The sequence below is a fragment of the Pteropus vampyrus genome, unplaced genomic scaffold (genome assembly GCF_000151845.1).
Source record: "Pteropus vampyrus isolate Shadow unplaced genomic scaffold, Pvam_2.0 Scaffold91, whole genome shotgun sequence".
Taxonomy (NCBI): domain Eukaryota; kingdom Metazoa; phylum Chordata; class Mammalia; order Chiroptera; family Pteropodidae; genus Pteropus; species Pteropus vampyrus.
This window is the reverse complement of record NW_011888872.1, coordinates 2,820,324-2,848,065: the sequence shown is the minus strand read 5'-3', so window position 1 is coordinate 2,848,065 and position 27,742 is coordinate 2,820,324. Positions and strand designations below refer to the sequence as shown.

The 27,742-nt window shown below is 32.3% G+C and overlaps 1 protein-coding gene across 5 annotated transcripts in view; it reads left to right on the top strand.

Moving 5' to 3' along the window:
• The window catches only part of VRK2 (vaccinia related kinase 2), a 110,525-nt gene that overhangs the window by 21,806 nt on the left and 60,977 nt on the right, over positions 1-27,742 (top strand). For all 5 annotated transcript variants that reach the window (XM_011363929.2, XM_011363925.2, XM_023532849.1 and 2 more), the window contains exons 3-7: positions 11,669-11,718; positions 12,426-12,495; positions 13,862-13,949; positions 15,513-15,618; positions 16,789-16,881. In XM_011363929.2, coding sequence (XP_011362231.1) covers positions 11,669-11,718; positions 12,426-12,495; positions 13,862-13,949; positions 15,513-15,618; positions 16,789-16,881 — 407 coding nt within the window. The remainder of the gene's footprint in view (positions 1-11,668; positions 11,719-12,425; positions 12,496-13,861; positions 13,950-15,512; positions 15,619-16,788; positions 16,882-27,742) is intronic.

The window sequence follows — 27,742 nt, the reverse complement described above, 5'->3', positions numbered from 1 at the left end:
TTTTTTTTTTAATTGCTGAATATTATTCCATTATGTGGATATACCACAAATTGCTTATCTGTTTGCCTGTTGAATGGTATTAGGGTTGTTTCCAGTCTTTGGCAATTATTAATAAAGCTGATATAAACCTTCTTGTGTAGATTTCTGTGTGTACGTAGTTTTGATTCCTGGATTATACTGTAAGACTATGTTTAGCTTTTTAAGAAACTGTTAAACTGTCTTCCAAGACGGTTATACCATTTTGCAGTTCCACTAGCAATGAATGAGAGTTTCTGTTGCTCCACATTCTTGTCAGTGTTTTGGATTTTAGCCATTCTAATGAATGTGTAATTGCATCTTATTGTTTTAATTTGCAATTCCCTGATGACATGTTAAACATTTTTTCATATGCTTACTTGCCATCTGTATATTTTCTTTGTGAAAGTGTCCAGATTTTGGCCTGTTTTTAAGTGGATTATTGATTTTTTTATTGTTGAGTTTTAGGAGTTCTTTGTATATTTAGGATATAATTCTTGTTTATTAAACATGTGTTTTGCAAATATTTTCACCCAGATTGTGGGTGGCTTTTCATTGTCTTAATGGTGTCTTTTGCAGAGCAAAATTTTTAATTTTTATGAAATTCAGCTAACCAATTTTTTTCTTTCGGAGATCCTACTTTTGGTGTTATATTTAAAAACCCATCACCCTAGGTCACCTAGATTTTCACTTATGCTATCTCTTCTACATGTTTTATAATTTTGTGTTTTATATTTAGGTCTCTGAACTATTTCGAGTTAATATTTATGTAAGGTCATTGTCTACATTCATTTTTTGCAAGCGGATGTTCAGTTCCAGTGCTATTGGCTAAAAAGAGTACCCTTACTCTATTGAATTGCTATTGCTCCTTTGTAAAGATCAGTTGACTATACTTGTATGGTTCTATTTCTAGGCTCTTTATTCTGATCCATTGATCTGTTTGTCTGTTCTTGTGAAACTACCACACTGTCTTAATTATTGTAGTTTTATAGAAACCGTTGAAGTTGGGTAGTATCAGTCTTCTGACTTCGTTCTCCTTTAATATTATGTTGACTCTTCTGGATCTTTTGCCTTTCCACATAAACTTTAGAATCAGTTTGCTGATATCCACAAAATTACTTGTTGGTATTTTGAATAGGATTCCATTAAATCTATAGATGAAGTTTTATAGAATTGACTCCTTAAGAATAGGAGTCATCCTATGAAGAGTGAGTATCTACATATTTAGATCTTTGATTTTTCATCAGACTTTTATAGTCTTTTGTTAGATTTATACCTATGTATTTTTTGCAGCCTCTTTATTGAGGTACAGTTCACAAAAATTATAATATTTAAAGTGTACAACATAATGATTTGATATACACTGTGAAAGGATTCCCAAAACTGACTTAATTAACAAATCTTATTACCTCACATATTTACTTTTTTTTTTCCTTTTTGGTGAGAACACTTAAGTTCAACTCAATATTTGTAATTGTACAATACAGTATTACCTACTATAGTCACTGTGTTATAGATTAGATCCTCAGACATTATTTATCTTATAACTGAAAATTGTATCCTTTTATCAACCTATCTCTATTTCTTTTCACTGCCAAGCCCCTGGCAACCACTATTCTATTTTCTGTTGCTACAAATTCTGCATTTGACTTTTTTTTTTTTTAAGATTCCACATATAAGTGATACCATTGCAATATTTATCTTGCTTTTTCAGGCTTATTTCACTTTGTGTGATGCCCCCCAGTTTCCTCCATGTTGTCACAAATGGCAGGATTAACTTTTTCAAGGTTGAATAATATTCCATTATATATGCATGTGTTGATACACACACACACACACACACACACACGTATACCACATTTTCTTTATTTGCTCATCCTTTGATGGCCACTTAGGTTGTTTCCATACATTGGCAATTGTGAATAATGCTGCAATGAACATGGAAGTGCATTATCTTCGAGATAATGATTCTTTTTCCTTTAGATACATATATACCCAGAAGTGGGGTTGCTGGATCATATGACAGTCCTATTTTTAATTTCTCGAAGGACCTCCCTACTGTTTTCCATAGTGTCTGTACCAGTTTGCATTCCTATCAGATGTGCACAGAGTTACCTTTTCTCCACATCCTTGCCAGAATTTGTTATCTCATCATTTTGGTAATAGCTTTGCTAACAGGTATGAGTTGATATTTCATTGTAGTTTTAATTTCATTTCCCTGATTATTAGTAATAGCAAGCCCTTTTCAGGTACCTGTTGGCTATTTGGATATTTTTGGGAAAAAGTCTGGTCAGCTTCTTTGACCATTTTTAAATTGGGTTGCAGTTTTGTTTGTTTATTTGTTTGTTTGTTTGCTATCGAGTTGTATGTGTTCTTTGTATATTTCGATATTAACCCCTCATTGGATGTGTGGTTTGTAAATGTTTTCTCTCATTCTATAGGTTGTTTTTTCATTTTGTTGATTGTTTCCTTTGCTGTTCAGATTTAGTTTGATGTAGTCCACTTGTTAATTTTTGCTTTGTTGACTCTTGCTGTCAAATCCTAACAGTCACTGCCAAGATGAATATCATATGCTGACCCCATATGTTTTCTTCTTGGTTTTATGATTTTAGGTCTTACAGTCCAGTCTTTAAATTCATTTTGAGTTGATTTTTTATGTGCAATATAATATAGGGTTCACTTTAATTATTTTGATTGTGGCTATGCAGTGTTCCCAGATTCACTGATTGAAGAGTTTTTCCTTTCCCCATTATATGTTCTTGGCTTCTTTGTCAAAAATTAATTGACCAGATATGCATGGATATATTTCTGTGCTCTCTGTTCTGTACCCTGGATTTATGTGTCTGTTTTTATGCCATTATGATGCTGTTTTGGTCACTAGATTTATGCTATACTTTGAAATCAGTAAGTGTGATGCCTCTAGCCTTGTTCTTCTTCATCAGTATGATCTGGCAATTTAGGACCTTTTGTGGTTCCCTAGAAATTATAGGATTTTTTTTTATTTCTGTAAAAAAAAATGCTATTGAAGTTTTGGTAGGAATCTCATTGAATCAGTAGATGGCTTTGGGTAGTTTAGGTAGTTTAACAATGTTAATTCCTTTGATCCATTCTTCCAATTGTCTCTTTCCATTTCTTTCATCAATGTTTGATGGTTTTCAGTGTACTAATCTTTCACATTCTTGGTTAAATTTATTTCTAAGAAATTTTCGATGCTATTGCAAATAGGATATTTTCTTAATTTCACTGATAGTTCATCGTTAGTGTATATAAACTCAGCGGATTTTTTGTACATTGATTTTGTATCCTGCCACTTAATTGTATTTTTTTTTTTATTTAACATTTTTTTGGGATAGAATCTTTAGGGTTTTCTCTATATAATATTGTGTCATCCACAAAAAGAGATAATTTTACTTCTTCCTTTTCGATTTGGATTCCCTTTATTTATTTTTCTTGCATAATTGCTCTGGCTAAGATTTACATTACTGTGTTGAACAAAAGTATCTTGTTTCTGATCATAGATGAAAAGCTCTTCTTAACTGTTGGGTATGATGTTGGGTTTGGGTTTCTCACTTTTAGCCTTTATTTATGTTGAGATATGTACCTTTTATACCCAATTACTTGAGAATTTTTAAGCATGAAAGAATGTTGATCTTTTTCAAATGCTTTTTATGTACATATTGAGATGATTTTGCTATTGTTTTTCTTTGATTTCTTAATATGGTATATCACATTAATTTACATATATTGAACCATCCTTGCATCTCAAGAATAAATCCCACTTTGATCATGGTGTATGACCCTTTACGGTACTAATATTTTGCTGAATATTTTTGCATGTATGTTCATGATACATATTGGTCTGTAATTTTCTTGGTTTCCTTCCATTGCTTGATATTTTTCTATTGTCTTTCTAATCTATTTCACTTATTTTGACTCTGATCTTTGTTATTTCCTTCTATTAACTTTGAGCTTTGTTCTTTTTTCTTTCTTAGTTCCTTGGTGGGGACAGTTAGCCTGTTTATTTTGAATTTCTTTTTTTAGTGTAGAACTTTATAACTAAACTTTACAGCAATAAACGTCTCTCATAGAACTGCTTTTGCTGCATCTCATAAATACTGATATGTTGTGTCTCCATTTTCATTTGTCTCAAATTATTTTTTTTTTTTCTACATTTAGCCATTGGTGGTTTTAAGAGCATGTTTAATCACATATTTCTGAATTTTCCAGTTGTTTTCTTTTCTAATTGATACATAGTTCAATACCATCATAGTGGAAAGGATACTTGATATGATTTCAGTTTCTTAAATTTGTTAAGACTTGTTTTGTCGCTTAACGTCATCTCTCCTGAAAAATGCTTGATGTGCACTTGAGAAGAATGTATTCTACTGCTGTAAGATGGACTGGTCTGTATATGTCTATTAGTTTCATCTTATCTAAAATGTGCTTTAATGTCTGTTGTTTTTTTTTTTAATTGATTTTTCTGTCTGATCTATCCATCATTGAAAGTAAGATATCAAAGTACTCTACTAGTATTGTATTGCCGTCTGTTTCCCCTTTCAGGCTGTTAATATCAGCTTTATATATTTAGGTACACCTATGTTGGTGTAAATATTTGTAATTTGTATCTTCTTGATGAACTGATCTCTTTATCATTATATATAAATGAAATAATGTCTTGTAATTGTCTCATTAGTTTTTGGTTTAAAGTCTGTTTTGTCCAAGATAAATATAGCATCTGCTTTCCTTAATTTTCATTTACATAGAACATCTTTTTTCATTCTTTCACTTTTAGTCTCTATTGTATCTTTAAAGCTGAAGTGAATCTCATGTGGGTATCATGTAGTTGGGTCTTTTTTTTTTTTTTAATCAAATCACTCTTTTATTTGGAAAATTAGTACATTTACACTTAAAGTAATTATTGATAGGTATGGTCTTACTAGAGCCATTTTTGTAATTGTTTTCTGGCTGTTGTAGTTCCTTTGTTTTTTTCCTTTTGTTCTCTTCATTTGTGACTTGATTTTTTTCATAGTGGTATACTTTGATTACTTTATCTTTTGTGTCTCTACCATAAGTTTTTGTTTTGTAGTTACCATCAGGCTTACATAAAACATAAAAGTCTGTTTTAAGCTGATAACAACTTTGAACATATACAAAAAGCTCTACATTTTGGTTTTCAAAGTTTACATGTTTCTGCCCTGTATATTCATTTAAAAAATTATTATAGTTTTTTAAATACTTTTGTTTTTTAACCTTTATGCTAGAGTTTTAAGTGATTTACTAACTTACAGTAGTAATGTATTTTGAACTTAACTGTATGTTTACTTTTACCAGCTAGTTTACTACTTTCATATATTTTTTATTTTAAAAACTAGCATTCTTTTTATTTCAGCTTAAAAACTCCCTTTAATATTTCTTGTAAGGCTGATCTAGTGGTTATGAATTCTTTCAGCTTTTGTTTGAGAAACTCTTTATGTCCCTGTCATTTCTGAAGAACTGTCAGTAGAGAATTCTTGGGTAGTAGTTTTTTTTCTTTCAGCACTTTGATTATATCATCCTACTCTTTTTCTGTCTTGCAAGGTTTCTGCTTAAAAAAATCCACTGTTCCTTTTTCTCCACATCCTCTCCAACTTTTGTTATTACTTGTCCTATGGATTATAGCCGTTGTAACAGGTGTGAGATGGTATCTTATAGTGGTTTTGATTTGCATTTCCCTAATAGCGATGTTGAGCACCTTTTCATATATTTGTTGGCTATTTGTATTTCCTCTAGGGAGAAGTATCTGTTCAGGTCCTCTGCCCATTTTTTGATTGGATCATTTGTTTTTTGTTGTTGTTATTGAGTTGTATGAGTTCTTTGTATATTAGGTCCTTATTGAAGGTGTGGCTTGCAAATATATTTTCCCATTTGGATGGCTGTCTCTTTACCTTGTTGACTGTTTCTTTTGCTGAGCAGAAGCTTTTTAGTTTGATGTAGTCCCATTCATTTTAGCTTTTACTTCCCTTGCCTTTGAGGTCAAATTCGTAAAATCTGCTTTAAGTTCAAGGTCTTTGAGTTTAGTTCATATGTTTTCTTCTATGCATTTTATTGTTTCAGGTCTTATACTCAGATCCTTAATCCATTTTAATCTCTTGCCTTTTTTATCTTATTCTTTTTGAGATTCTCTCCTTGTCTGTAATTTTTTATGATTTAATGATAATGTTTTAGTGTGGGTCTCTTCAGATTAATCTTGTTTGCTACTAGGCTTCTTGGATCTGGATGTATGTTTCTTACCCCAAGTAGGTAAAGTTTTAGCCATTATTTCTCTGAATAAAATGCCCTTTTCTCACATTTCTCTTTTTAGGACCTTTATAATGTGTATATTGATCTACTTGATGGCATCCTATATACCCCTTAAGCTGTAATCACTTTTTCATTCTTTTTTCTTTTTGCTCCTCTGATTGTGTGAATTCCAGTACCCTGTATTTGAGTTTACAAATCATTTCTTCTGCTTGATTTAATCTCCTGTTGAACCCCTTTATCAATTTTTTGAGGGGTTCAGTTATTATGTTCTTCAGCTCTATAATTTCTGTTTGATAATTTGTAATATTTTTCATCTCTTGTTTGAAATCTCATTTTGTTCATGCATTGCTGTCCTGACTTCGTTGATCTTCTTTGTAACCATTATAATAAACTATCATTATAATTGAAATCACTTTTCTCTTTTTCATGATCTTTTTCTGAAGATTTATCTTCTTCTTTTGTTTGGAACATATTGCATTCTTTCTTCATTTGATTCTGTTGGTTTCTGAATGTTAGATAAAATAGCCACCTCTCCCAGACCTGACACTGGTCTATAGACAATGATCTTCATCAGTCAGCCCCTCCCAAACTCCTAATTGTCTATGAAACTTTTGTGATTGTCCAAGCTTGTCTGTCACCTATTGGTGTTTCATAATCTCTTCTTTGCATTTTATGTCTCTTGATCTGTGTTTGCTGAATTCTGTATTTCCTCAGATCCAGTCCGGTTCACTAGTTCTCTTTCTGGCTCAATTTAATCTATCATTTTGTCTACTTACTAGGTTTTAAATATTATGTATGTGTTACATATATTTATATATAGGAATGTACATACAACATAAACATAGTTTATCAAAAAAGTATAACCAAAACAAAACACAATCCCCATTCGAGTCAAGTATATCCTATATCATAAAATAACCAAAACTACAGAAGTTCTAACACTTTTCCCTCTCTTGTAGTAGTAACAACACTATCTAGACTATTTACAGTTTTTATTTTACTGTCTTTCATTATAGTTGCTGTATGTATATATGCATCTCTAAACAAATTAATACGTGGGTTTGGGTTTTAAAATTTATATAAATAGAACCAAATATGCATTCTGTTTTATGCGGTTTCTTTCAGTGCACAGCATGTCTTTAAGATAATCTATATTGCTGCAGTATTTGCATTTCATTCATTTTCTTTGCTGCAATGTATTTCATACTATGACTTTAATACAATTTGTTAAACATTCTACCAAAGATAGGTATTTGGGTAGTTTCCAATATTTGGCTATCGCAAATTCACACTTACTCCCAGATTTCCTCTTGGAGTTCTAATATATTCCCTGTTCTTGGTAACTATCTCTTAGATCTCTGATGCTTTTCAAATTACAACCAATTTGTTCACCTGTCTTCATATAGCATTTTGCATTATTTCTTATGTTATTGATACCTTTGTTTCTGTTATTATAAGTGCATATTCAATCTATATGGGTGGTCTAAGCTTCTTGGGGTTTATGCTTTTTGTTTGTTTCCTCCTGTTTTGTGATTGTGGATTATTAACTTATCTTTAGCTATGCTTTATCTCTGGTAATCCTGTGTGTCCAATGTGTTCCTTAAAGGAGATCTTTTTTTTCTTTTTTTTCCCTTTTTTTTTTTTTGTGCCTCTGCCAGGTTCTCTGAGTTACTGGTTTTGAGTTCCTGCACCATGCTGTGGTGTAAATTTGAGTATAAATTCCTGAAAGCAGCTTGGGATAATTATCAGGAGACAGTCTCCTTTTTCTAACACTCAAGGTCTAGGCCAAGACAAGTTTTTATTTTTCTTTTAACTTCTTTCTGTGTTTAGTAGTGATGGATTCATTCATTTATTCATCCATATTCATTTTCTCTCTTTCTCTCATTCTTTCTCTTCCTCCCCCATCTTCCTATCATTTTAATGCTCCATACTGCTGAAGATGTGGCACTTTGAAAATTCTGACTTTATGTGGCCACCTTAACTTCAGATTTCTGCCTTTTGCAGGCCCAAGGACTTGTCCTTTTCTCAGGAGGATTTTAACACTCATATCCTTGGGTACCCAGACTTGGCAGCCTTTTTCGAGTCTGCAGCATGGCCTGGAACATCAGTGCTCATGTACATCTCCCTCTGGTCTTTAGATTTCTCTTTGTCTTTGGCTACCTTTGTTTTTGTTTTTGTTTTTTTTTTTAGTATCAAATCACCTCTGCATTTATAAAATTTGATTTATTCAGCACGCTGTTTATTTGATAGAGGAAGGATTTTGGTTTATCTAGTGCGCTAGTCTATTGACACTCTACATGACTCCATCATGTTTTAGTTTTTCCAGTCGCCTTCTATGTAAGTCTTTGATTGCCATTGTTAGAGATGCAAATGAATTTAAGCAAAAGGGGGGTTTATAAACTCCTATAACTGATAAGTACAAGGCTTTTCTGGCTTTGAGTATGGATAAATTTAGAGCCGAACCAATGTCACTAGGGCTCTTTCTCTTTTTCTGCCTTAACCTTACTTTCTTCAGTGTTGGATTTGATTTTCGGACTTCATTTTTATTTAGCTAGGGAGAAATGATCATTACTGTTTTGAGGTTTTTGGTGTCCTTACCACTTATGGTGTATCTTGTATTATTTAGCATTTTCACATCAAATCCTAGGAAAGACTTTTTGACCCATGGGGCACTTTGCCATTTCTGAACTGGTTACTGTGGCCAGTTGGCTTATATAATCCCATTAGTCAGGCTTGTTCATATGCTCAACTCTGGAATGTAAGGGAGGTACACTGTGATAGGCAGCCCTACCAGGTCCACATGGATAGTGAGACATTTGGTTCCTCCAAGGAAGTTCCTAATAAATAGTAAAGAAATGCTAGTAGTGCAGATATCATATATGTGCACAATGTGTTTCTTACCAGGTCATCAGACCTCTCTTCAGAAATTTAAGTGAAGATATGCGACTACTGTACTTCCAACACTATCACTTTCGGTGATCATTCTTCTCATGCCCCAATAGATCAATCAGCTATAATCTACCATACTATATCCCTTTCCCTCCATCGTTAAGTCCTATCAGTTTCTGAAACCTCTGGAATCTGTTCATTTTACTTTACTATCGATACTGTAGTCCACACTACAGTCCTCTCTTCTTTGATCTATCAAAATTAAATTCTTATTTATCTGTCAATATCTACTGTGGTTCCCCTTCAGTCTGTTTGCCACATTATAGTAATCTGTTCAGAACGCGAATCTAATTATGTGTTTCCTATCTTCTAAATATATCTCAAGTTTTTAAAACCTTTTGTTAGAAATTATTAACTAGATTTGCATCTGGCCCTCCACCACCTCTCTAGCTAGTCTCGCTCAAGCATTCCCTTTTAAATGAATTCTACATTCTCATAGTACCATCTACCTCTCTCTTTAACATTTATTATAATTACAGTTTTACACTTGTGTGTAAGTATTTGATGAATGTCTGATTTCTCCACTAGACTGTAAAAGCAGATACCATGTCTGTTTTCATCATTTAATTTCACCAGCTAGAATGACTTGGCTTACAGTAGAAAATAAATATTTGTTTCATTAATTAGCTGATTGATTACTGTAAAGAGACCTCCATGGTAACTAGGACAATTTATTTGTTTAACATCCATCTCCAAAAGCTTTCTAGTCAATTGATTTTGGATTTAGGCTTTCCAATATAATCTGACTTTGAACTTTATAGAGAACATTGTGTAGCTATCAAATGACAAGTGTGGGGTATTTCAAGTATATGTCAACACATGATTATGTTCATGTGAAATAATATGAAAGGAACCTTCAGATTATTAAGTGGTAGGGATATACTGATTGAAATCAGCAAGGAGTACAACTTTGCATTGGTTGGATATCTTTTTTCCCCAGTGGCAACATAATAAGTTATTTATCTAGTTGAAATCTCCATTTTCCTTTTGTGCTTTTCTGCTTCTTACATTCTGTTTGGCTTAAAGTTTTATTTGCTGCTGTGGTTACTTGCTTTTAGACAAAAAGCAGGAAGTTTCTACCAACTTATACCTCAGGCAGCAAAGATTGGTACTGTAGAGTCGGTGCTGTACCAGCTAGACCATATTTATGAGAGGACTATTCCTCCCCAGTCTTGGGTATCATCCTAGTAAAAATAGTTTGCCATAGGGTGGGAGGAAAGGCTCTTCTCACCTTTTCTTCTATATTAAGACTGGGGTAAGAAAATTGTGTATGCGCACAACTGTAAAGAACAGTTTATGTACCTTAGTAACGGTTTGATATCCATTTTACATCTATCATGTGAAGAAATAGAGAAAACAGTTTATCGATGGAGTTAGGAAAAAGAAAAATATTAGGAGTAGTGATAAGAGGACACAACATTTTGATAAATATACTGAAAGTGGACCTGAAGAATTTAATTTCGTTCTCAATTTGTTAAATGCTGATTTCAGTTTTATTCAATATTACTTCTACCATTTTCCCTTCTAGTTCTTTAAAGGTCATCCTAATGCTTACCACAGTGCCTTGCATATTCTAGCCTCTTAATAAATATTGCTTAGTTGAACGAATGAAGGGATAAATTGGTGTAGCATGAATAGATGAATAACAAAATTCTAGACTTCACAATGCAAATAAATATACACGTCAACTTCTCTTATCAAGATTTGAAAACAAGAATCTTTTAATAATTAATGTAGAGGACAGGATTGATTCGGTCTAAAAATTTAACAGTGTAATTTACAGAAGTTGGATTACTATATCTAAAATGCAAATGGTAAATAGTAAAATGAAGTAAGATAATTTGAAATTGAAATGAGCTTATATTATGAGATATATATTCTTTAATGCAGGAATAATTGCTAGGCTCAGAAGATAATTTTTAAGACTGTTCATGTTCTAACTTGATTTATTTTAGAATTTTGTCAAGTAAAATTTGTTTCGAACTTTCTACTTAAAAAAAATCAATTTTCATTTCTGAATTATTATAGATTTTAATTTAACAAAATTGAGTCAATGGATTTTACTATGCGTTATTTATTGGCTTTAATGCTAAATATCTAGAAAATACTTTCTCCTGCATTTAGATCTATATAATTAATAATTATTGGTCTTACATCTTTGACTATTTGAATATGGTTTATGGTAAAGAATGTAGGGAGTGGTGTTAGACAGATTTGAGATTCACTCCCCAGTCTGCTGCTTCTTAGTAAATTATTCAACTTGTCAAACTTTAGTCGGATCTTTTGTAAAATGGAGATAATATCTACTATAAGAGTTTCCTGGGAGGATATAATTAATATATTTGAAGTGCTTAGTGTCTGGGCTATAGTAGGTATTCAGTAATTGACGACAACTAATTTTCCCCCAATGTGTTTTGTTGTGTAGCTTTCCCCACAAATAAACCAGATAAAGATGCAAGACATGTAATAAAAGTGGTAAGTTTGCTCTTAAATTTGTATTTCATGTATATATGACTTTTTTCTGCTTCATTCATTTTGTTTTTATAAAAATGTTTCTCATCATAGTTTTCATAATTTTACTTAACATTAAACCTAATGTTATAATTTCACAGTATTAAAATGTAACAGCTGGAGAACTTTATCCTTCTCTATTAGCATTTATAATCCTTGTATTTCATCTAGCCATCTTCTCCCTCTCTCTCTCTTCCTTTAGATGGTAAGGTCTTTAAAGGCAGGAATGAGTTTTATTTTTGTTTGTATCCCCTGTGCCTACTACAATGAATGCAATATAGTAGAGACTCAGTAAAGGTATCTCGTAGAATGAACCACTTGGGTAGTTTGCAGTGTACTCACCCTGATGGTCATATTGATACACATTGAGTGTATGTATATGTGTACAATTCTCACTGCTGTTCTTTCCGCAAGAAGACTATTTTTGTGTGTAAGACTGTATAGAAATAGCATTACAATGTGTTAAATTTTAAAACGAGATTATTTTAAATTATTTAAAATGAGTTTATTTAGTGCTTTTTATGAGAGTTTTAGTGGAAATTTTGTGCTTGTGTTTTATAACAAATGATTCAAGTACTATTATATATTGCATGTACTCATATTTCACAATTGAAATACCAATTTCATCTTTAAGATTATTTTTCCTGATACAATTAATTGTTCTTTTATAGGAATATCAAGAAAATGGCCCATTATTTTCAGAACTTAAATTTTATCAAAGAGCTGCAAAAAAAGACTGTAGTAAGTAAAATTAGCAAAGCAAGCTACTTCCCATATATATGCTTGCTAAAATGAGCGTTAAAATTTTTGTCTTTTTCTGGCCTTCTGGAAAATTCTTTTCAATTAGAAATGTTGTAACATGATATATTTAACTGTTATAACATAAAAAAGGCAGCTGGTGTAAAATCTTGATATTATGTACATAATGGGTTATATATTTCAAGTCAAAATTGTTTCTGCTACTTTACCTAAATTGTTGTGTTATTCATCTAAGCTACCAAGAGTTCTCTACGTATATAAGATAGTAGAAAAGAAATTTTGTTTTCTACAAAGAAACCATTAGGATAGGAAGGATGTAAGGAAAAGTAATTAAAATGGGTGGTAGGTGTATGTAAATAAAAGGAATGATTTTAGAATGGATTAGGTTAAGGTGTATGGAAATGATTGAACTTAACCCGATTTAGAAAATAAGTTGAAAATATTAAAAACTTGAATGTTGGGAAATTAATTGGAGCTAGATATCAGATGTCAGAACTACCAGTTAGAGGATTTGAAAGTGAGATGAATATGAGTAGAGATGAAGAATAAAAGCATTTAATACAGATTATAAGATATAGATGAACTAAGTAAAACTTTAGGGAAGTTGGTTTGAATAATGATTTTATAGTCAAGGTTCTTTACATTATGTTTAGGGAAAAGAATGATGAGTCTAGTCTCAATAATTAACTTTCTTTTCCTTAATAAAACCATCTAAACATTAAGACTGTAGTCTTTACTAACTGCTTAAATTATGTCAGTGTGACAAATAGAATCCATTAAACCTGATTGTTTATCAGTAAGGCTGTCTTAAACATTAAACATACATGGTAGAAAAGTCAAAAATTAAATAAGCTAACTGATTGTTTTAAGTGGATTTGATTTCCCTAAAACTAAATCAAAACAATTTCTGTATAACATAGCTTCAGAGTAAGATGGTTTTTATGCCCAATTTCCATTTTTTCAACTACTATAGCTTTAGATTTTTAAGTAATAGGGAAGAAAAAGCCATCCCTTTACCGATCCTTTGGTGGTTAACATGTTATATTTAAAAACTGAACTTTTTTTTCATGAATAGAAACATTTGTGTATATGATACCAATGCATTTTATGACTATGACTACTTTTGGTTTGGTTGTAATTGATTTAATTTAAAACTTTGGTATATGCGTTTGTGTTAATTATACTGATAAAGTGTGAAGCCATTAGATGAGTATATTTAATTTTTAAAAACATTTTATGAACATCTAATTTCTATTTAGGTTAAATAAAGTTTTAACATCAATGTAAAAGTAAGAAATACCTTTCTAAAACACATGAATCTTTTTTTCTATTAAATTTATCTTTACAGTCAAAAAATGGATAGATCTAAAACAACTTGATTATTTAGGAATTCCTCTGTTTTATGGATCTGGTCTTACTGAATTCGAAGGAAGAAGGTAAACGGAATTATTATAATCAGATATTGTCCTATTATTATTTCTTATGTGGTCTGTTATCTGTTGCTATATGTAACATTACCCAAAACGTATTGGCTTATAACAATAAATTAATATTATCTTAGTTTCCATGGGTCAGGTATGTATAACTGGCTTACCTGTATAGTTCTAGCTCATGACTTCTTATGAGGATGTTATCATCTCAAGGTAAGGCTGGGAAGGATCTGCTTTCAAGATCACTTATGTGACTATTGGCAGACCTGCTTTTGAATTCACTCGTGACTGTTGGCAGGCCTCGTATCCTCAACATGCAAGTCTCTCCATAGGCTGCCTGAATATTATAAAGATATGGCAGCTGATTTCCCCTAGAGCAAGTAATTGAAAGAGGAAGAAAGAAAACACACAAGAGCATGCATCCACAAAGAAAGTCACAGTCTTATAATCTAATCTTAGAAGCGATTCCCCATTTCTACTGTATTTTCTTTGACTAAGACTACCCCACACTCAGAATTAATTAACTTCTATCTCTTGAGGAGAGGCAAAACACAGAATTTGTAGAAATATTTTTAAAATCACCAAATATGGCTAATTATCATAATTCATAAATAGTGATTTTTGTTTTTAAAAAATTTGTCATTTGCTAGGTGCTCATTTTGTCCTTTTAGGAGAGTCTTTTAGGATGGATGGTGTATGAGTGTGTGTGTGCGCGCGCGTGTTTAGGTGAGCAAATAGGCTTAGGAGTCAGTGCTTTGCTCAAATGGTCTTTAAATGCTACAAAGAAAAACAAAAATAACAAACAATAATCTTGTAACAAAGTAAAGGGCTACCAGCAGGGCACTGCATGGCTAAGTAAGTCATGGTACATCCATATCATGTGATACTATACAGCCCATTAAGTAAATCAGAGCCATACCAATTGACTTGGAAGGATTTCAGCGAGATATTATTGAAAAAAAATATGCTGCAGAAAAGTGCATAGGATCATATTTTTGTAAAACAAAGACAAAATTTCCTAGGTGTCTGTGTTTCTGTGTGTATACTTAGATATCGAATGGGGGCTGATGTGAGTATGGAAGTGAAGGGAAAAAAAGAAGGGGTGGAGGTGCCAAACAAAAGAAAAGGAAAAAGTGCATTTAAAAAAAAAAAAGCCATGTTTATAAATGTATAGAGACAGTAAATATGATTTTAAAAGGTCAAAAACTAATATAAAATTGTATGGCCAAATAATTTGTTCAAGGGCATGTGGCAAGAAGGGGATAGAGTCAAAATGAACTAAATTTAGGACAATTTAGTATAGAGAGACTATTTTCTCTTTATGATCTAAGATAGTGTGAGTGGTTCAGCACAGCATTCTCTTCTACTAGAAAACTAACTGCAAAGTAAATATTGAGTAATATCTTTCTATAAAGGAACACCGGAATAGTTAATGTACATTCATTCTCTGATGGTTTAGATTGGATCATTTTTTATCGTTAGTTTGGGGATATTTTTCCTTGTTTCAGTCATAGATAGAAAGTTTCAAGTATTGCTATCTAAGATCTCTTTGATATCGCCTTCTTATAGTTACAGATTTATGGTAATGGAAAGACTAGGAATAGATTTACAGAAGATCTCTGACCAGAATGGTACTTTTAAGAAGTCAACCGTCCTGCAGCTAGGTATTCGAATGGTAAGAAGGAATGATTTGATTCACATGCTCTATTTTCAGATTATTTACCTGTTACAATATACAAATCACTGCCCTTTGTGGAATTATCAGAAAAATGAAGGATTATTGCCCTGGAAATGTCAGTTATTGAGAGTAGAGGCTATTTTGGTGAAATTGATAACAGTGGGCTCTGTAAGTGACAGAATGTGCTGTGTTTGGCACTCCAACCTCAATTAGGCATTGGTTCTACAGTCTGATTTTTTTCCGCACAGCTTTGTTTTACATATCGGAACAAGCTTGCATTGCTATAAGAGTAACATCTATTTTGTCAGTTATATTTATAACAATGCAAACTATAGCAAATTATATTATTTTCCATACTAAACACATGATGATATGGGGGTGCTATAAAGTTTTTATTATGAGTTTGGGATGGTGGCAGTAATTAGTGTGGCAATGAATAATATATACTTTGCCAAATAAGAAGCAATGAAATCTTAATAGCACCCATGCACACATTTTGTTTATATTACATATTTGTCTTATCTTGTTTGTGTTTGGTTTGTCTAAGCTCCATTTTAATTTTTCCATTTCAAATAGAAACTATTCATGCCAGGTTGGTATGTGGCAAATAGAACTCACTAATTTTCCCATTTGTCCATTCATCCATCTAGCCATCCAGCAAATGTTTATTGAGCACTAGGTGTAGGTGACAAGGCTCAAGGGCTTCAGAGATGACGCTGTGTTGTTTTCTATTATTATATATAGAGAGAATACCTGTGCTCATGGACAGAGTGTTTTATTTTGTAGGTCTCCAAAACTTGATCTATAATTATTCCTTGGATGAGGAATTACCGAGTGGGCTTCACTTAGATCTTTGATTTTGTGTCCCCTCTTTGCACAGTGTGGTTTGGCCTCCAGGCTACCAGGAACAGACAAAAGGCATTGATGAATCCTGGTTTCCTTCCATCAGAGGCTTAATTAAAACATTTGATATTTGAGGGTCATTTTATTCAACTTTCTCCCAGAATGAGTAATTGGGACGTGTGATATTTTATAGCAGATAAATAATTATGAAACATGTCATTTTGTTGTTAATACAAAAACATTTACATGTTATTCTCTATTCAGAATGTTCAAGTTGATCATGAGTTCTAGACATCAGTATAACCTATGTATTTCTTTTTACAGTTGGATGTACTGGAATATATACATGAAAATGAATATGTTCACGGTGATATAAAGGCAGCAAATCTACTTTTGGGTTACAAAAATCCAGATCGGGTAAATATGATACTAAGCTTGCTTTCAGTAAGGGTCCTCAAAGTACCATACTAAGACATTGAAAAAATAAACTCCTAACCCAGAAGAGTTTACAAATGAGGATTTAACATGATGAATGTTGTAATTTATCTTACCTTGTTTATCTAATTTAATACACTAAACTAATAAGTAATTAGCATGAGGAAATTGAGACTCAGGGGTTAAATGATTTCTTAATGGGCACATGGTTAAGAAGTGGCTGAACAGGACCTTGAACTTCTGAGCAAATATAAACAACCATCACAATCCAATGGGAGAAGACATGGATTTATGCAGAGAAAAAAATAAAAAGCTATCACATTAGCTCCTCTTCTATATAAAAAATTAAGTTTTAAACAGAGCAGCATTTCCAGTAGAACTTCTGCAATGGTGGAAATATTCTGTATGATACTGTTCAGTAGGTAGTCATTAGCTACATGTGACCATTAAACATTTAAAATGTGAGTAGTGTATACCGAATACTGGCGACAATATGGAGCAACAGGAACTCTTATTTATTGCTGCTGGGAATTTAAAATGGTGTGACCTCTGGGGAAGACAGTTTGGTGATTTTTTATAAAACAATATATTTTTTACATAGCAGTTAAACTCCTTGGTTCTTACCCAAAGAATGAAAACTTATATCCGTACAAAAACCTACACATAGATGTTTATAGCAGTTTTCTTTGTAATTACCAAAATTTGAAGTAATCAAGATGTCCTTTAATAGGTGAATAGATAAATAAACCATGATATATCCAGACGGCAATATTACTCATTATTAAAAATAAATGAACAGGACATGGAGGAGCCTTAAATAATCCATATTACTAAAGGAAAATCTGTACAATTCCAACTATATAACATTTTAGAAAAGGCAAAACTATGGAGATATTAAAAAGATCAGTGAGCCAAGGGCTAGAGGGGAGGGAAGGATAAATAGAGCACGGGGATTTTTAGGTAAATGAGACTATTCTCTGTGATAAGAGTGGGTACACGTCATTATACATTTGTCAAAACCCATAGAATGTATAACACCAAGCGTGAACTCTGATGTAAACTGTAGACTTTAGGTGATAATGGTCTGTCAATGTCGATTCATCCATTGTAACTGTGGTGTGGGATGTCGATAGTAGGGGAGGCTATATTTGGGGGTGGGGTGAAGAGTGGGTATATGAGAACTCATTGTACTTTTCATTCAGTTTTACATAAATTGCTCCAAATTTACCAAAATTAAATTTAAAAACTCTTAAAAATCTTAAGTGATTACATAATCAAGTTAATATATTCATTGCCTTACATAATTAACCTTTTTTTCTGTTTTGGTTTGTGGTGAGAACACTTAAGACTTACTTTTTTTTTTAGCAAATTTGAAGTATACAGCATTATTAACAATAGTCACCATGCTGTACATTACATCCCCAGAACTTATTCATCTTCTAACTAAACATCTCTAGCCTTTGACCAACATCTTCCCATTTCTTCCACCCCATAACTCTGGCAACCACTATTCTGCTCTCTGAAACCTATAGAGGTTTCAATTTTTCACATGTCACCTATGAGTGAGATCATACAGTAGTTTTCTTTCTGTGTCTGGCATATTTCACTTAGCATAATATCCTCTGGGTTCATTTCTGTTGTCGCAAATGACATATTTATTTTTTATGGCTGAATAATATTCCACTGCATATGTATGCACCATTTTCTTTCCTTATCCATCAGTGGACACTAAAGTTGTTTATTTACCTTGGCTATTGTGTAAAGAATGATACAGTAACATGAGAGTGCAGATCTCTCTTCAAGATGTTAGTTTCTTTGCCTTTTTGTTATATATTCAGAAATGAGTTTGCTGATCACATAAAAGTTCTATTTTTTAATTTTTTGAAGAAACTCCATATTATTTGCCATAATAACTGTGCCAGTTTACATTCCCACCAACAGTGTAGAGTTCCCCTTTCTTCATATCCTCACCAACACTTTCTTGTCTTTTTGATAATAGCCACCCTAACAGGTGTGAAGTGATGTCTCATTGTGGTTTTGATTTTTATTTCCTTCATGATTAGTGATGTTGAGCATCTTTTTGTATACCTGTTGGCCACTTGCATGTCTTCTTTAGGAAAATGTCTATTTAGGTCCTTTGCCCATTTTTTAATTGAGTTATTTGTGTGTGGGAGTGTGGGGGTGGTGGTGGTGTTAATGAGTTGCATGCGTTCTTATGTATTTTAAATATTAACCCCTTATCATATATGGTTTGCAAATATTTTCTTCATTCTGTAGGTTGCCTTTTCATTTTATTGATGGTTTTCTTTGCTGTGTAAATCTTTGTAGTTTGATGTAATCTTACTGTTTGTTTTGGTTTTGTTGCCTGTGCTTTTGATATAGATTGCAAAAAATCATTGTCAAGACCTGTCTTGATTAGAAGAGTTAGTAGTGCTAAAATATCCATACTACCCAAAGCAATCTACATATTCAGTGCAATCCCTATCAAAATTCCAGTGTCATGTTTTATAGAAATACAAAAAGCAAATCCTAAAATTTGTATGGAACCACAAAAGACCCTGAATAGTTAAAGCAAACTTGAGGAAAAACAATGAAGCTGGAGGAATCATACTTCCTAATTTTAAACAGTGTTAGCATAATTAAAATAGTATGCTGTTAGTATAAAAACAGACACAGACCAATGGAACAGAATAGAGAGGTCAAATAAACCCAGGCACATACGATCAACTAATCTTTGATGAGGGAGCCAAGAACATACAATGAGGAAAGGATAGTCTCTTCAATAAATGGTGGTCGGAAAGCTGGATACCTACATGCCAAAGAATGAAATTGGACTCTTACCTCACACTGTACATAAAAATTAACCCAAAATAGATTAAAGACTTAAACATAAGACCTGAAATGATAAAATTAGAAGAAAACATAGAAGAAAAGCTTAATTCTAAAATTTTAATAATCGTGTGGCTAGTAGCCACTGTATTAGCAGAGATTTAAAAAGTTAAAAAATTTGAGTCTATAAAAAAATTACAGAAATATAGATGAATAATTAACTGACTTTTACATGTGGAAAGAAATTTCTAAACAAAATTACAAAAGCAAAAATCTTAGAAAATATTGAGAAATTTTGAAATGTCTATATTTAAAAAATTAAAAAATTAAAGGCAAGTGAGAAACGAGGAAGTGTATTTATGACATGTTTGAAGATATATAGCAAGCTCTAAAAAATTAATAAAAACTGCAAATACTTTCTTAAAACAGTGATTAAAAGGAATGAACAGACGGAACAGAGAATACTACTGTCCAAGAAATGGATGGATAAAGTTCACCATCACTAAAAACTAAGAGATATGCAGATCAAATCAGTGAGGCAACATTTTAAAAGAACTTATCAATTTGGAAAAGTCTAAAATAATCTGATTGCACTGAAGGTGATGAGATGTAGAATGCCAGTGGGAATGTAAATTCAGTGGGAGTAGAAGAAATTAAGTTAATGGAAGAGCAATTTAACAATATATATTAAAAGCCTTTAAAAGTCTGTATGCTTTTTTTAAGGTTAGGTTTATTAATGTATAATTTACAAATAGTATAATTCACTCTTTTAAATGTGTTTGACACAAGTGTATCATATATGTTTGATGTGTTTTGACACAGTGTATCATATAACTACCACTATAATCAAGATATAGAGCATTTCTGTTGTCCTCCAAAGTTCTCTCATTTCCCTCTGCAGTCAGTCCCTTTCCCTCACCCCAACCCTGGCAGTGATTTCTGCCCCTGTATTTTTTGCATTTTTAGGAGTGTCATATAAATGGAATTACAGGATATGTACTCTTTTTTGTTTGGCTTCCTTCACTTAACATGTTTTTAAGATTTATCCATGCTGTTGTTTATTAGTAGTTCATTCCTCTTTAACAGTAGCTGATAGTATTCTGTTGAAAACTGTAGTTTCTTTATCTCTTTCCCTATTGATAGACATTTGTGTTGTTTACAGGTTTTGGCAGTTATGAATAAAGTTGCTATAAGCATTCATGTACCGGTTTTGATATAGGTCTATGTTTTAACTTCTGGGTAAATAACTAGGAGTAGAATTTCTGGATCATATGGAAGTGTATGTTTGACTTTAAAAGAAACAGCTGAACTGTTTTCCAGAGTGATTATACCATTATATGTTCCCACCAGCAATGTATGATAAACCCACTTGCTCCACATCTTGCCACCACTTGGTTTCATTAGTTTTTGAAATTTTAGCCATTATAGTAAATGTGTAGTCATACTTAGTTTTAATTTGCATCAGTCACCTCTAATAACTAATGATATTGAGCATCATTCATGTATTTATTTGACATTCATTTATCTTCTTTGGTGAATTAAATGCATTCATTTTTAAATTGGGTTCTCTTATATTAAGAGAACTTTATGTTTTGAGGATAGGATCCCTTCGTCAGATATTTGTTTGCAGATAATTTTTGCATATGTGGCATATCTTTTCATTCTCTTATCTTTTAAAAAGCAGACATTTTCAATTATGATGAGGCCCTATGTATAATATTTTTTATGTTTGTCCTGCTTCTGTCCTAAGCCAGGATTACAAAATGTTTTCTCATAAGTTTTCTTTAAGAAGTTTTATAGAACTCTTAAATTTAGTTCCTGATCTATTTCAAGTTAATATTTGTATTTAGTGCAAGGTGAGGGTCCAGGTTTTTTTTTTTTTTTTTTTTTTTTTTGCATACATACATGCTGTTGTTACAACACTATATGTTGAAGTGAGTACCTTTGTCCCAGGTAAATTCCCTAGCACTTTTGTCAAAATGAATTGATTGTCTATGTATGTCTATTTCTGGATTCTCTTGATTCCGATATTATACAGTCAGTCATTATCACACTTTTTTGATTATTGTAGCTTCATAGTCTTGAAATTAGGTAGTGTTAGTCTTCCAACTTTGTTTTTTTCCCCCCCCAAAATTACTTTGCCTATTCTGGCTGCTTTGCAGTTCTACATATAATATCTTAAAATCAATTCATCAGTTTCTACCAAAAAATCTGTTATGATTTTAATTGAGATTGTGTTGAACTGTAGATTAATTTGAGGAAATTGATGATAATATTGAATCTTCTAACTAAATGCTAAGCTAATTCACTAGTAATAGAGTGATCTTTTAAATACTAATTTTTATTTCTTTTGTTTTCATTTTTATTAACTTCACAGTATTTTCTGATTTCCACTGTGATTTGGTTTTTGACCCTTGGGTTATTTGGAAGTATGTTGTTTAATTTCTAGATATTTGGAGGTTTTCAAATTCCTCTCTGCTGTTGGTTTCTAATTTAATTCTGTTGTGGTCAGAGAACACATGATTTCAGTACTTTAAAGTTTATTGAGAATTATTTAATGCCTGAATATATTAGCTAATTTGCTGAATATTTCATTAAGCTTTGAAAAGAATATGTATTCTGTTATCTGTTTTTGGAGTAGAGTGTTTAATAAATATCTATGAATTCCAGTTGGTTCAGTTCTTGAGATTTTCTATATCCCTACTGAGAAGAGTATGGAAACCTCTAATTATGATTATAGATTTATCTTTTTTTCCCCCCTGTCAGTTTTTGTTTCATGTGTAATGGAATTCTATTATTGGTACATATGTTTAGGATTTTTATGTCTTCTTTATGATTTGTCTCCTTTATCATTATAAAATGTGAGTTTTTATCTCTGATGATATTTCTTATTCAGAAATTTACTTTGATATTAATATAGCCACACTACCTTTCTTTTGATTAGTGTTTGCATTGTATATCTTTTCCATCCTTTTGCTTTTAATCTGTTGCTATCTGTATATTTAGGTTAAATTTCTTGGAGACAGTATGCTCATTCTGAAGCTCGTTTTTAAGCCTTGTTAAGATAGGTCTACAATAGTCTGTACTCTGTGGATGGTTTATTCCTGCTTCTATGATGTGAAGTTCTGTGATTTCTACTGAATTCCCTGTAAGGACTTAGGACTCTGACTGGTTAGAACGCAAACATCTCCCAGCTCTGTGTGAACCCTGGGAATTGTTCTCCCTACTCCTCAGTTGTCCTTTGTCCCACCTTTTATCCTACAGATAAGACTGAAGGAAATCCCTAAGCAGATTTTTCTGGAGCTGTTTTTAATCTATCTGTCTAGATATCTATATCTATCTATCTATCTATCTATCTATCTATCTATCTATCTATCTATCTATCTATTTATCTGTCTGTCTGTCTGTCTGTCTGTCTGTCTGTCTATCTAATCTATCATCTATCTATTTATTCATCCATCCATCCATCCATCCATCCATCCATCGTCCATCTATCATTTATTTTTCCTGTGTAGCTCCCTCCTCTTCTGAACTCCTCTCTGCAGTTTCAGGTTCTTTTGGAGCCTCTCTGAACTCAGCAATTGTCTCTTCAGTGGAATTGCTGTACTGCAATTATTATTTCCCTTCCTGTTCTTTTTTTTTTTTTTTAAACGTCCACAGCACCTGGTATTCCTAGGTGGTCTCCCATCCAAGTAGAGTCAAAGAGGTATTGGATAAGAACAACAGCCATCTATGTTAATGTGGAATGGGAAGGATCCTGATAGGGATCGTAGTCAAAGTAATGTCCTGGATGGCTAATTGGGAGTACAGTTGATGTTCTGGAGCGTTTTTATTTCATTGGTTTTTCTTTTTTAAAAAAATTTCCCCAAATACTATTCATACTGATATCAAACAGTATTTTATCTTAAAATCAGTCAGATATACTCATTGAGAATCCAAATGGACCATTGTAGATTATTTTGATTCTTTTTATCTTTTTTCACATATCTTAATTGCATTTTAGCCATTTCTCGATAACTCATATGATACTTTCCAAATTTAGAATTTTGAAAACTGTCAAAATGTATAGCATTTACCTTCTTTCTCTTCAGCATTTTTTGTTGAAAAGAAAAACACTTTATCTATGGAAAAATATTATTTAAAAAAATCTGGGGTTTCTTGGATATTTCTTCATATTATCTCAATTTTAATGACATTTTTAAAATCTTTATTTTAAACAAAGGACTAAAGAAAATATTTCAGTGGTAATATTGTATTTAGTAGAAGAGGAGGAAATCAAATATACTGGTTTGGTTAAAAAAAAGTCTTCAAAATCAAAATTGTATTAAGCAACAGCTACTTAACAGAAGAGGTATACCTTCAGGAAAGACTAAATTTCATCAACTATTTCATATGTTTACTATGTATTAAACATTACATTATATTCTTTGAGTAAAATAAAATTTCTAAATTTATGCTTCCCTGAGAAGTAGATATCATTCTCTTAGACTGCCTAACTTAAGTTTCCTAACTTCTGTTCCTCACTTCACTGGCTTTGGAATATAATACAGTGCCACACAATTGATTATTAAGAAGTTAGGCTTATGGGTGCTGCAATATATAATATTTTAAAAATGAATGTCTTTCCGATTTCATTTCTTACAATGGCATTACCAAAAATGGTATGGAGTGGTGGTTCTGCCATTGAATACCACCCAGTTAGCTGTGTCGCCCAGTGTTACTAGTGAAGAAAGTTGAAACATTTTAACTAAAATCAGGGTTTGTACACATCTTTTTATTTCAGTGATACAAATGCTCTCATATATGAAAGGCCACCCCTTTGTTCTTTTGCACTAACTTATATCTTTTACATGAAGCCTTTCTTGATTATTCTGAAATATAAGATCAGACTGTACTGACCTCCTTTTGTGATTCCTTTAGCTTCTACTTTTCTAATGTGTGTTTTAAACACATGAACACTGAAGTCTCAGTTGTGTTGTCTTATGTTCTGAACTAGAGTGAACTCTTTAAGGCTTATAGGTAGGTATGCTTGTCTTTCTTCTTTTGTATTCCTCATAGCACTAAGGTTAGCATTTCTTTTGGAGTGACCCTTCAAGAAATACTTTATTGACTTCTCAGGACGTGAGGTCAGTCTTAACGCAATACCTGTCATCTCATTTAGTGCTGGGGTACCTTGATTGTTTAACGCCTTGACCCCACCGTGCTCCATGCATTTCTACCCCAAAGCTGCCTGCAGAGTTAAAGAGGAGACCCTGACAGGTAGAGGAGGACAGTTTTTCATGTCAGTATCTGGAGTGATTGTATGACTTAGGAAACTTGTGATTTTTGAAAACACTTGTTTGATTACCGAGAGCTGTATTGGACTAGAAGTCAGGAGACCAGGTTCCAGTCACACTTCTGACACTGAGCAGAAGAATTTTATCCTTCAGTAACCTGTGTGGTCTTTGGCTTTATAGTCTGTGAAATGTGGGACTTTGACTAAGTGATCTCAAAAGTTCCTTCTAGCTCTGAAATCCTGTGATTCTCTGAAAATGTGTTTTCCCAGTCCTTAATGCTTATTGCAGATAATTTTCTATTGTTACATAGCTAAGGAAGTTAAACTTAAATCTAGGCAAAATTTAATGAGCTGGGAGCAGGAATTGTAACAACTGAGCTGGATCTGGTTGCAAAATACTCACTTTCAGATTCCTTAGGATTTCTGTTGAGTAGGGGCATAAGCCTTATTAAAACTTCTTATTCACTGTTTGCTAGAGGGAATTCTAACACAATCCATTTATCAATCACAGTTACTTATAAGATGGAGTATGAATGTGCATTCGTAAGAATTTTGTATTACATGTGCATATAATATCGTTATCATTTAGAGGTAGTATATCCTTTTGAACATGTATAAAATTTAGTCTTAGTAACATATGTCTGTATTTCATTATCTCATATTGATAGAATTATTTGTGTAATACACACTTTCACTGATTTTTTGTCTCAATATAATTGTCATATGAATGTTGTTTTTAAGATTTAATAGCTTTTATGTACCTGTTAGTCATAGATCAACTCTACCAACTTACTATTTTGGGATTCTTTCAGCATGATTAGTCAAATAAAAATAAAGTCAGCCCCGATTTTTATTTCTATCAAATGTTCTATAATGTGTTAATACTAGTATGTTTACTACACTCCAGTTTATTAAATTAGCTTAAAATTATGTAAGCAAATGTATTTTTAACTCTTTTATCTGATATATAATAGTGTTCCTGTTAGGAAAATTTATTTTTAATGTGTATATTAAGATGCCTGATTTTAAGTCAGATTAGATCCATATTAAAGTTATTATTTCAAAATACTATGCAAATGACAGCTATATGAACATGGACTACTAGAATCTTATTGGAGAATGATGGTGAATAGAAAATATTGAAGAAAACAGCATAACAATTATAATTTAGAAGCCATGGTCTCTATATTTAAAATTAATATTTTATGAAGCTTATTTCCCAGTACTGAAACTCTGAGATAAGTAAGAATCTGTTAAGTATACAGTTTTGCCTCTAGGAGGATACAGGGTTTTTTTAACCTTTAATTTGAAAAATTTCAAACATTCTGAATAATAGAGGATTGAATATACCCATCACTTTGACTTAATAATTAACAGTCTGGAAATTTTGTTTTATCTATTTTTGGGTGAAAAGTTTTAAAGTAAATTATAGATACCATGCCTTTTGTTTCTAAATACTTAAGTACATATGCATTTCCGGAAGCCAAAGACAATTCATTGTTATAAGAATGCCACTACCACACTGAACAAAATTAATATAATTCCTTACTATCTGATAGTTTTACTTCTTCTGCTTCCTTCTTTATCCTAAAATTCATGAGAAAATGGTAATACAATTTTTTATTCTAATTGTACTTTAAGCTCGCTCTTTTTTTTTTTTTTTTTAAATTAAATATCGCAGTAGATTTTTCTGCCACAACTTCCCTTTCTGTAACTGAGGAGCCTAGATCATATGATTTCTTTGGTCCCTTTTAGCTCTCATAGCTGCTAACTCCTTGATAGAACTGGTTGTTAGCTTTGAATCTGACTTAGGAACTAATGGTACAGAACCAGATAAGCTTGATTTCTTTCAGGAGAACAAGTTTCTCGTCTTGTAAATAAGAAAGCAGGGATTGTGTTTTGTTCACTGATGTGTATCTAGGAACTGGAACAGAACATGGCATATAATAAGTACTCAATAAATAATTGATGAGTGAACAAGGAGTAATTAAATAGGTTAAAGCATAAATGAATTGATTGATTAGTCATTCAGCGTTCAGAAGTAATAGGTAAAGCCAACCAAAGTGTAGCAACTAAGCCCTTTGTACATTTCTTAAATTTCTGTTGAGAGAAATCTATCCACTATATCAAGAGATCTTTACTACTTAATATAGCCATTATGAGTGTTTTCTTATAGATAGAGCTCTGTCAGCATATTTACAAAGAGAAACTGAGAATGGGAACTGATATGGGTTGAACTGTGTCCTTTCAAGAGATGTTGAAGTCCCAAACCCCAGTATCTGTGAATGTGAACTTATATGATTAGGGTCTTTTTGAGTTAAGATGAGGTCTAGGGAAGGCCCTAATTCAATGACTGGTGTTCTTATGAAAGGGAAAACTTGGAATAGAGACAGACTTTCATAGAGGAAAGATAATGTGAAGACACAGGGAGAATGACTTCTACAAGCCGAGTGCCTGAAACAACCAGAAGCTTAGGAGAGAGGCATGGGAACAAGATCATCCCTCACAGCTCTCAGAAGGTATCAACCATCAACCCTGTCAACAGTTTGATTTCAGACTTCCAGCCTCCAAAACTGTGAGACAATACATTTCTATCATTTAAGTCATCCAGTTTGTGGGACCTAGTTATTGCAGCCCTGCAAAACTAATACTAATACAGGGACTTAGATATAAACCTTTGGGTGGGGGTTGAGATATATATTTTCCAAATAATTTTAATAAAAAATCTCAGGATAATGT